We start from the raw sequence: 12153 nt of genomic DNA on the forward strand, positions 1-12153 counted from the left end.
TAGAAAAAGTAGGTTCAGAGAGGTTAGGAGATGTATCTGAGGTCATTGCACTAGTAAATGGTTGATCCTGGATTTAGACACAGGCATTTAGGCTCCCAGGCCAATTCTTAGCTACTGTGCTCTTCTTCCTGTGTTTAAGTTCTGCCAAAAAAAAGTGTAATTGATTGTTTTTTCATTTCTCTGATGGTCCTGTTTGTCTTCATATCACGATAAACTTTGTAAAGAATCTGGACTTGTTTGTTCACTGTGCTGTAGAGCAAGGGTCAGCAAATGATGGCCCACAGGTCAAATCCAGCCCCACACCTGTTTTTGTAAATAAAGTTTTATTGGAATACAGCCACTCTCATTCATTGATGTATTCTCTATGGCAGCTGTCCTGCTACAACGGTAGAGTTGAGTTGTGAGTAGTTGCGGCAGAGACCATATGGCCTGCAAAACCTCAAATATTTATTACCTTACCCTGTACAGAAGAAGTTTGCCAACAACTGTTATAGGGTCTAAAAGCAATCTTTCATATTTGTACAAATTTTTAAAACTCCTCTTTGTTCTTATGTGCATTGATTTCGGTTCCCCCAGTGAGAGCTTTACCTATAATACAAATTTGGCTCAGGCACCTAACAATTTTCATTATGCAAATTATGAAAAGGGTGCCAAAATTTAAGAATCCACATTGAAAGACTTATAGTGAATTAAGTAATAATAAGCAGCACCATACTGTAGAAACTCAACACTCTTTGGCAGAGAGTAGAATTTTTTGTAAAACGTATGTCTTGGAACTTATCCAAGTATATTATTTACTGAAGTACAAAAGGAAGTTTGGTCCACAGCAGGCTTAATTCCACAGATGAGATAATAGCACCATGACTAATATCTAGTGTAGTTAAAATACTGACAAGTCGAACGTCTATTTTTCTACTAGGTACTTTGCTGGTTATTTATAACTTGAAGCTTCTGCTTAGTGGAGAGCCAGAGTTGGATGTTAAAACTGACAAGGAAGATATCCTGATAGCTGGAGCTCTTGAGGAGTGAGTAACGTGTGTGTTCGACACAACATCTCTCAACAATGGCAGTGAGCTGGAGTTAGGAACCCTGCATCCTGCTTCCAGGTCTGAGGCCACTGGGCCTTAGCACTAGGACAATTCATTGTACCCCAGTTACAGATGAAGTAAGTTAGGCTGGGCCACTTATTCCTGAACCTGTGAGCCTCTGAGTGACCTAGGCAGCTTCTTAGGAAGCGTAGGATCGTTTCATGTCAGACCTAGTATTTTTCATATGTTCTCCAGGTGATTCAGAGGGACCAGCATGTTTGGGGGCCACTGGACTTTGAGATCTCTATGATTCTCTAATTCCAAAACTCCTGTGTTATGAACCTGACAACTGAAAAAAAAAGGGCCAGAGTTCATTATTCATTACAGAGCATTAAAAATAGACATCAGTATGGTATGAAGCAAAAAGGAATATGAACAAATAATAATTCAGAATGGCACCGTGAACTGCGTATTTGCAGTATATAAATAAATAAACACATTCATTTTTCTTGGCTATTAGGGATCCATAGGACAAGAATGAGAAAGCACTGAGGGGCCTGGGAGAAATAATGAAATAGTGAATGAATCTAGTTTTCTGTAAAATAACTTTGTATTTAAAATTTATTCGCTTGAGCCTGCAGTTTCTTAGTGTCAGAACCCCAGAGCTAGAAGGGATTTTTTAAAGGAATTTAACCCCATATGATTCATGTTATGTACCAGTATTGTCCAATAGAAATATAAGGAGAGCCACAAATATGAACCACCTATGTGATCTTAAATTTTCTAGTAGCCACATTGAGAAAAGTATGGGAAAAAAAACAGGTGAAATTAATTTTAATAATATTATTATTTAGTCTGGAATATATAAAATATTCTAATTTCAATTTTAATACAAGAAATATTAATGAGATATTTTACATTCTTTTATTCCTACTAAGTCTTTGAAATCCAGTGTGTGTTTTACACATATGGCACATATCAATTTGAACTATTGCACAGTAGCCGCATGTGGCCAGTAGCTACCATGTTGGACAGTGCAGTTTTAGACCAAGATATTAAGACCCAAGGCCACATACCAACTTAACAGAGAACTCCTTTTTTTTTGCCTTTGAGATGAAATTTAGAAAGTCCCTTCCACAGTTAGAAAATTTAATGTTTGATAACACACTTTTAGATGATCTTTTCTACTTTCTTCTGATTTATATTTTTTCTCATTTCATTCCAACATGGGGAATTTTTAATTTACACAGAAATGGAATTTGTTTTCTTTTTGGAAAAAAAAATCTAGCATAATTACTATTGTGCAAATTCTGGGAAGCCTTTTGCCAACATGAATGTACCAGTACCAGAAAGGAGGCGCAGAGTTGTTCCTGGCACCTCCATTACTATCTCCCGCTGGCCCTGCCCTTTTGCTTAACAGCTGGTTCCAAAGCCAATATCTCATGCTATTTAAAAGCTTTGAGTACAGATTTTCAAACAGTTATCTGTTGGAGTGGCTTGGCATTTCAGTGCTAGCATCAGGAAACAATACATTATTAGAGGAATAATTTGACAGCTGATTCTTTGGGAAAAAGTTCTCACTGTTTCCAGATTGTTTCATGAAGCCAGAAGCTTCTTAAGCCATTTAGGCAGTTAATTACAAAATAAAGAAAATGGATCAGACCAAAGATGTGTACAATTCCCCTTTGGAACATTGACTACATTGGATTTTTTGGTTTGATTTTTCAGCAAAATTTTTCATAGTTTAATCGCAAGAAAAGTCTTTTAAATACAGGGATGGGATTTTATGAAGGATTATTGTGAAGAGGAGACATAATCTCTGTACCAAGGATGCTACATGTTTCATGACATCTGATATGAGTACCATGGTGGTACCAAGAAGGGGCAGCAGTACCACCTCCTGGGGGGTAGTAATGCCACTTTAGTTTTCTCCTCTAAAAAGTCAGTGGGTTCTGACGTTAACACCCCATTCCTCTTCACTAAAGGACTGGAAAAGCATTAACTCTTGGGGCTAAAAGAATACTCCTCGTCCAACATGGATCTTTTTCTGATACCTCTTCCATTTATGACTTCTGACATTTGAAATTCTAATCAAGTAAAGTTTACATAATCTTGATTTCAAGAACAAGTAGTTTGTAACATAAATCCTTTACCGTTTCTTTTCCTTGTGGTTACTTTTTGCCCTTAAAGCCACTGGGTTTGGTTCTACATCTGCCCCCAACAAGTTTCAAACCTTGAAACTATGTAATTTTCACCTTTGGTCTTAGATGTTGTAGTCCTGCTGGTTCTGAAAATAATTTAATTTTCTACATAGAAATAGGAAAATTAAAGCTTTCAGTCTTTTATTTGGCCTTAGAGAAGGAGTTTTCTGGTATTATTTATTTTCTTCCAATGTTGTTTTTCATAAAATCAAAAGTGAAACAATATTTTTAAAAATTTTTAAGAAAAGAATTTACGTATCATAATTGATTATTAATTTTTATTATTCCATCCTTGTGTTTCTTAAGTGCAATTTCTCATTTTTCATTTATGATTTGCTCCTAAACTTTATCCAAGTTACTATATAGACTTGATAAGTCTCATTTCATAACGATTTCTTAATAAGTGGTTTTATAATAGTCCATTGAATTGATTCATCATAATTTACATAACTATTCTTGTATTTTTGGCTACTAGCATTAGTCCCAATGTTTCATATTATTTATGAATAATGTTGAAATAAACATATTCATGCAGATGGATTGTTTTATTATTTTGAATTATTTTCTTAAGACAGATTCCCAGGAAAGGAACTACTGAGTCAGAGTCTGAACTTTCATATGGTTCTTGTGACTATTTGGTCTCAGTTTTAAACTTGGCAACCAAAACCCTTTATCATTCTGCTTTGGGCAGAGGCTCTAACAGTAGTGATCAGACCATTGGCAGGGCCTTGTTTCAGGATGACAATAACGTCATGAACATTTCATTAGGAGTGATGTTCAAGCACACAGGCGGTGATGGCATGTGCTTTGGCAACGTCATTCTAAAGACAACCTGTTTTCACTTATATTTTTAAAAATCATGTAGATAGATAACAGTCATCTCAGAAGTTCGGAGTGCAGATGAGGCAGAAGTTTGCATTTAACGTGTGCTGTGTTAAATTGGGGTTGGAGTCTGTGAATGTGGCATGTGGAGAGTGCCAGGGACTCATGCATAGGTCCCAGGGGAGTGTGCAGAAAGTGAGTTGTATCTGCAGTGCAGGGGGAGAATCATGGTGAATTATCTGTTGTGTTAAAGTTAGGCAAATTTCCCTGAAAGGGAAGACGATGACATGAAAAATAACTTTGTAAGAAATCAAAGGAAAATCAAGATTTTGGAACAAAGATGGAGGAGAAAGGGCTGAGAATGCTGAATATCAAAGAAAATAAAAATGAACCAATGACAGAAAACATGATGTTTCTTCAAGGCCGGCGTAGACAATGTCTGTTTAGTAATTTATGTTGTGGTCATTTTTCAAACTCTAGACCAAGTCCTGCATCTCAAACCTTTTATAGTTTTTGTCCCCGCCAAGTTGTATTTTTTTCCTCTGAAATAGTCCATTTCTGCCAAACAAAATCTTTAGTTAATTGGTTTTCTCCTTCCCTCTGGTGGCTGTTAGTAACCTTCAATCACAGTTATACAGATGATTAAAATTGAGAGTCGTTTTTCAAAGGTCCCATATTGATTGAGTGTGGTAGGACTGAGCAAATGGAAGATGGTAGGCTGATGGAGGCTTTTAAAGTGAGTCAGTGCCCATCTTTACCCCATACGTGGTTAGTATAAATTGACATCTGCAAAATCTGTGGGGTTGTAATTCTACACCGGCATTCCTTACTCAGAGAGTTTGCGTAGATACCAGGTTTGGAATTACAATTCCGTAACTCAGATGTTTTAAATTTCATTCATAGGACATAGACTTCTTTATGTGGATACTAGTATGGAATTATAATTTCATAATTTAGATTTTGAAATTTCATATAAAATATGTCACTGACTCCAGGATCCAAGTGTTAGTTTTCTTTGTTCTCTCCTATACCTCACTCTTCCTTACTGTTTACCTGGTGGCCCAGGACTAGTTCCAGCACCATTAATCTTTGGGGTAGAGGCTGGGGTGGGTGTGAAGGGAAGGACTTCAAGGAGGACACAAATACTAATTCATTTAAAACTATTCAAACCTGCGTAAATACATAAATCAACATGGTAGTGCTTCCTTATTTTTTACCCCAGTGCCCTCAATCTCTCTTCTCCTACTGTAGAAGTTATTCTGCAACTTGAGTTTTCTCAATGCCCCCATTCTCACCAAGATTTGATATAATCAATATTTTAAAATTTTGCCAGGTTGATTAAATATTTTTATGCACTTTGTTTTCCTCCTGATTATTGACAGCACTGAGTATATTTTCGTGTTTTTTTGACACTTACTTTGCTTTCATAATTTTCTTGTGTCTTTTGCTTGTATTTGTATATTTCCATTATGTAGTTTTTCTTATTGATTTTTAGGAACTTTTTATTTAGTCTAGCTGTTATTACCTTGGATATTACATGCGAGGAAAGTATTTTCTCCAATCTGACACTTGACCTTTTTATTAACTAAATTTTTTTGAGATAATTGTAGACTCATGTGGGGTTACAAGAAATAACACAGAGTGAGCCCTTGTACCTTTTACCTGGCTTCCCCATTGGTGGCATTTTATAAAACTGTAGTACAATATCACAAATGGGATATTGACATTGATACAATGCACCAAGTTTGATGCAAATCCACCAGCGCATCAGTACAAGGATCCTTCCTCTTGCCTTTTATAACCACACGCACATCCTTTCCTCTCTCCCCACTTGACTTTTAAAATTGTTAACACTGTCCTTTGTGTTACAGAAAGTTTTGATTTTGGGGGGGTCACATCTGTCAATATTTTCCTTTATGTACTTCTTACTTTTGCATTGGTAAACTCAGATAGGCCTTTCTTAAATATATTTTCTTGTCATTCCTTTTAATATTCGTAGTCTATTTCTGTGAGCCTTTTAATCTGTCTGGAATTTGTTTTTGAAAATGGTGTGAAGTGTGTGCGTGGGGGGACAGATTAATATTTTCCTAATGGATGTAGTGTTTTTTAAATTGTTCAACATTTTCTACTTATTTGAAATGCATCCTAATATAAGTTAAATTCCCATCATATGTGAGTCTGTTTCTTGATGACCTATTCATTTTCATACCTTTTTTTCTATTCTTTCCCCATTAGAACTTTTTAATGGCTATAGCCTTCATAATGTGTTTTGATATTTGGTAGGACAAGAACTCCTTAAATATTCTTTTAAAAATATTATTGGTTATTCTTGCAGATGTTCTTTTCTATATGAATTTTTAAATCAACTTTTCAAGTTTTGTTATAAAAGATGCTCCTGCGATTTTGATTGGCAGTCAGTTGAATTTATAGATTAATTGGGGGAGAACTGACATTTATGTTTTGGTGGTTTTTTTCTTTTTATTGAGGTCATAATTGTTTATAACATTGTATAATTTCAGGTGTACATTATTATATATCAGTGTCTGTATAGACTGCATTGTGCTCACCACCAGTAGTCTAATTTTTATCCATCACCATATATATATGCCCCTTTACCCCTTCTGCTCACCCCCGAAATCCCTTCCCTTCTGGAAACCACTAATCTGTTCTCTTTGTCCATGTGTTTGTTTACCTTCCACATGTGAGTGAAATCATGTGGTGTTTGTCTTTCTCTGTCTGGCTTATCTCGCTTAACATAATAACTTCTAGGTCCATCCATATTGTTGTGAATGGGACTATCTTGTGTTTTTTATGGCTGAGTAGTATTCCATTGTTTATATATGCCACATCATCTTTATCCATTCATCAGTTGATGGGCACTTGGATTGCTTCCACATGTTGGCTGTTGTGAATAATGCTGCCATGAATATAGGGGTGCATAAATCTCTTTAAATTGTTGATTTCAAGTTCTTTGGATAAATACTCAATAGTGGGATAGCTGGGTTGTATGGTATTTCTACTTTTAATTTTTTGAGAAATCTCCATACTGTTTCCCATAGTGGCTGCATTAGTTTACATTCCCACCAGCAGTGTATGAGGATTCCCTTTGCTGCACATCGTCTCCAACATTTGTAATTTTTTGTCTTGCTAATTACAGCCATTCTGACAGGTGTAAGGTGATATCTCATTGTAGTTTTGATTTGCATTTCCCTAATAATTAGTGATATTGAACATCTTTTCATATGCCTCTTGGCTTTCTCTTTATTTTCTTTGGAGAAATGTCTGTTGATATCTTCTGCTCAATTTTTAATCAGGTTGCCTGTTTTTTTGTTGTTGAGTTCTATTAGTTCTTCATATATTCTGGAGATTAACCCCTTGCAGACATAATATGTGGTTTGCAAACATTTTCTCCCACTTGGTGGATTGTCTTTTCATTTTGTTCCTGGTTTCCTTTGCCTTTCAGAAACCCTTTAGTCTGATAGAGTCCCATTTGTTATTTTTTTTTTTATTTTGTTTCCCTCGCTGGAATAGACACTGCATTCGAAAAGATGCTGCTAACACTGATGTCAAAGAGTATACTGCCTATATTTTCTTCTAGAAGTTTTGTGGTTGCAGGTCTTACATTCAAGTCTTTAACCCATTTTGAGTTCATTTTTGTGTACGGTGTAAGGTAATGGTCTACTTTCATTCTTTTGTATATGGCTGTCCATTTTTCCCCAACACCATTTATTGAAGAGACTTTTCTTTCTCCATTGTATGTTCAGAGACTTTCCTTTCTCCATTGTATGTTCTTGGCTCCTTTGTTGAAGGATAGCTGTCTGTAGGTGTGTGGTTTTGTTTCTGCACTCTTGATTCTGTTCCATTGATCTGCATGTCTGTTTTGTGCCACTACCATGCTGTTTTGGTTACTATAGCTTTGTAGTATGTTTTGAAGTCAGATATTGTGATGCCTCCAGCTTTGTTCTTTTTTCTCAGGATTGCCTTTACTATTCAGGGTTTTTGTTGTTGCCTATAAATTTTAGGATTCTTTGTTCTATTTCCGTGAAGAATGTCACTGGGGTTCTGATTGGAATTGCATTGAATCTGTAGATTGCTTTAGGTAATGTGGACATTTTAACTGTTTATTCTTCCAACCCATGTGCATGGAATATCTTTCCATTTCTTTATGTCATCTTTGATTTCTTTCAGTAATGTCTTGTAGTTTTCATTGTATGGGTCTTTCACCTCCTTGGTTAAATTTGTTCCCAGCTATTTTGTTCTTTTTCTTGGGATTGTAAATGGGATTGTATTCTTGAGCTTTCTTTCTGCTAGTTCGTTATTAGAGTGTAGAAGTGCAACTGATTTTTGGAAGTTGATTTTGTACTTGCAACTTTGCTGTAGTTGTTGATTATTTCTAATAGTTTTCCGATGTATTCTTTAGGGTTTTCTGTATATAGAATCATGTCATCTGCAAATAAAAAGAGTTTCACTTCTCTTCTAATTTTCATAGCTTTTAATTCTTTTTCTTCCCTAATTGCTCTGGCCAAAACCTCTAGTACTATGCTGAGTAAGAGTGGTGAGAGTGGGCTCCCTTGTATTGTTCCTGTTCCCAGGGGAATGGCTTTCAGTTTTTCACCATTGAGTTGATTTTGGCTGTGGGTTTGTCACATATGGCCTGTATTATGTTGAGGTCCTTTGCTTCTGTAATCATTTTATTGAGAGTTTTTTTTTTTTATCATAAATGGATGTTGCATCTTGTCAGATGCTTTCTCTGCATCTGTTGAGATGATCATGCGATTTTTATTCCTCATTTTGTTAATGTGATGTCTCACATTAATTGATTTGCAGATGTTGAACCATCCCTGCATCCCTGGTATAAATCCCACTTGATCATGGTGCATGATCCTTTTAATGTATTGCTGTATTTGTTTGCCAGTATTTTGTTGAGGACTTTTGCGTCAGTGTTCGGCAGCAATGTTGGCCTGTAGTTTTCCTTCTTTGTGTTGTCCTTGTCTGGTTTTGCTATCAGGGTAATGTTGGCCTCATAGAATGAGTTAGGAAGCATTCCATCTTCTTCAGTATTTGAAATAGTTTATAAGGATAGGTATTAAATCTTCTTTGAATGTTTGGTAGAATTCTCCAGAGGAGCCAGCTGATCCTGGACTTTTGTCTTTTGGGAGGTTTTAATTACTGTTTCAATCTCTTTACTTTTGATTGGTCTATTTGGAGTCTCTATTTCTTCTGGCTTCAGTTTTGGGTGGTTGTATGAGATTAAGAATTATCCATTTTTTCTAGGTTATCCAGTTTGTTGGTATATAGTTTTTCATAGTATTCTCTTATAATGCTTTGTATTTCTCTGGTATACATTGCTATTTCTCCTCTTTCATTTCTAATTTTATTTATTTGAACATTCTCTCTTTTTTTCTTAGTGAGTCTGGTTAAGGGTTCGTCATTTTTATCTTCTCAAAGAACCAGCTCTTAGTTTCATTGATCCCTTCTACTGTTTTTTTGTTGTTGTTGTTGGTTCTATTTCATTTATTTCTGCTCTAATTTTTATTATTTCCTTCCTTCTGCTGAATTTGGCTTTGTTTGTTCTCCTTTTTCTAGTTCTGTCAATTATAGTTTAAGATTACTTATTTGAGATTTTTCTTGTTTGTTGAGGTGGGCCTAAATTGCTATTAATTTCCCTCTTAGAACTACTTTTTCTGCATCCCTTAAGAGTTGGTATGGTGTATTTTGATTTTCATTTTTATCCAGGTATTTTTTGATTTCTCCTTTGATTTCCTCCTTGGTCCAGTGGTTTTTCAATAGAATGTTGTTTAGTCTCCACATATTTCTGACTCTCCCAGCTTTTTTCTTGTAGTTGATTTCTGGTTTCATAGCATTAAGGTCACAAAAGATGCTTGATATGATGTCAGTCTTCTTAAATTTATTGAGGCCTTGTTTCCCAACATATGATCTACTTTTGAGAATGTTCCATGTGCACTTGAGAAGAAGGTGTATTCTGCCATTTTTGGATGGAATGTTCTATATATATCTATTAAGTCCACCTTGTCTAGTTTTTCATTTAATTCCATTATTACATTGTTGACTTTCTTTCTTGATGATCTATCCATTGATGTAAGTGGGGTGTTGAGGTCCCTACTATTATTGTGTTGCTGTTAATCTCTCCTTTTAGATCTGTTAATGTTGCTTTATGTAGTTTGGTGCTCCTGTGTTAGGTGAACATATCTTGATAAGTGTTAGATCTTCTTGGTGGAATGGCCCCTTTATCATTATATACTGCCCCTCTTTGTCTCTCCTTGTCTTTTTTATCTTGAAGTCTGCTTTGATATAAGTATGGCAACACATACTTTCTTTTGTTTGCCATTTGCTTGGAGTATCATCTTCCATCTCTCACTCTGAGCCTGTGTTTGTCTTCAGAGCTGTGATGTGTTCCCTGGAGGCAGCATATTGTTGGGTACTGTTTTTAATCTGCCAAACCACTGTGTGTCTTTTGATTAGAGAATCATTCCAGTTACATTTAGGGTGATTATTGATATGTGAGGGCTTAATACTGCCATTTTATCTCTTGTTTTCTGGTTGTTCTGTATTTCCCTTGTTTCTCTTCCTATGTGTTTCTGACTTCCATTTCACTTTGTTGATTTTCTATGATGGTTGTCTCTTTATTTATCATTTGTGTCTCTGTTCTGATTTTTTGTTTAGTGATTACCATGAGGTTTGTATAAAAGATCTCATAGATGAGATATTCAATTTTCTGATAACCTCTTATCTCCATTAGCCTAATCAGCTTCCCTCTCTTTCCTCTTCCCTTTCTAAGTTATCATTGTCACAAATTATTACATTTGGTGTTGTGAGTTTGTGATTAAAATAAAGTATTTATAGTTATTTTTCATGCTTTCCTTCCTTTTATCTTTAATGTTACAATTAAGTGTTTGTTAACCTGTTCTGATAGAGAGCTGCAATTTTCTGATTTTGTCTATTTATATCCTTGCTCAAGGCTTTGTAAATATTTTCCTTTTAGTTTCAGATATGAGGGCATTCTTAATCATCTTTTGTACAAGGGGTCTTGTGGCAATGAACTCCCACAGCTTTTGTTTACTAGGAAAGTTTTTACTTCTCCATCATATCAGAAGGATAGTTTCACTGGATAGAGTGTTCTTGGCTGAAACTTTTCTTTCAGAATTTTGAATATACCATTCCACTCTCTCCTGGCCTGTAAGGTTTCTACTGAGAAGTCCACTGAAAGCCCGATATGAATTCCTTTGTAGATTATTCTCTTCTGCCTTGCTATCCTTAATATTTTTGCTTTGTTGTTGACTTTTGCCTGTTTTACTAATATATGCCTTGGAGAGGTCTTTTTGCTTTGATGTAATCAAGAGTTCTGTTAGCTTTATGTACTTGTAATTCCAGTTTATTCCCCAGGTTTGGGAAGTTCTTAGCTATTATTTCTTTGAATAAGCTCTCTGCTCCTTTCTCCCTCTGGAATATCTATAGTCCTTATGCTGCATTGCCTAATTGAGCTGGATATTTCTTGGAGAGTTTCTTCATTTTTTTTGGTCTTAGTTCTCTCTTCTCCTCCACCTGAAGGTTGTCCATATTTTTGTTCTCTATATTGCTAATTCTGTCCTCCTTAATGTCAGCTCTGTTTTTTAAGGATTCTACATTGCTTTTTATCTCATTCATTGTGTTTTTCATATCCAGTGTTTCTGGTTTTTTTTTTTAGAGTTTCAGTCTTCTTTGTGAAGAACTCCTTATGCTCATTAATTTTATTCCTGAGTTCATTGAATTGTCTTTCTGAGTTTTCTTGTAATTCATTGAGTTTCTTTATAACTATTTTGAATTCTTTGTCATTTAAATCGTAAATTTCTGTGTCTTCAGGATTGGTTTTGTCTTGTCATTTTTCTTCTGGTCTGCAGCGTTAGTATATTTCTTCATGGTGTTTGATGAAGTAGAGTTTTGCCTGCGTGTAGTGGTGGTGTGGTCGCAGATTCCACCTGTCACCACTGAGGGAGGCAGAAGATGTCTTTTCTGAACCTGCTGCATCTGCTGGAACTTGTGCCCATTTGCTGGAGGTTGTGCCGGTAGAGCTCATCTACGTTTGCTGGCTGCCACTGCTTGGC

The 12153-nt window shown here is 35.7% G+C and overlaps 1 protein-coding gene across 1 annotated transcript in view; it reads left to right on the forward strand.

Annotated features, from left to right (window-relative positions):
• The window catches only part of MORC1 (MORC family CW-type zinc finger 1), a 168046-nt gene that overhangs the window by 29673 nt on the left and 126220 nt on the right, over nt 1-12153 (forward strand). The window contains exon 8 of the mRNA XM_023623810.2: nt 920-1025. Within this exon, the coding sequence (XP_023479578.1) occupies nt 920-1025 (106 nt within the window). The remainder of the gene's footprint in view (nt 1-919; nt 1026-12153) is intronic.

The sequence above is a fragment of the Equus caballus genome, chromosome 19 (assembly GCF_041296265.1).
Source record: "Equus caballus isolate H_3958 breed thoroughbred chromosome 19, TB-T2T, whole genome shotgun sequence".
Classification (NCBI taxonomy): Eukaryota; Metazoa; Chordata; class Mammalia; order Perissodactyla; family Equidae; genus Equus; species Equus caballus.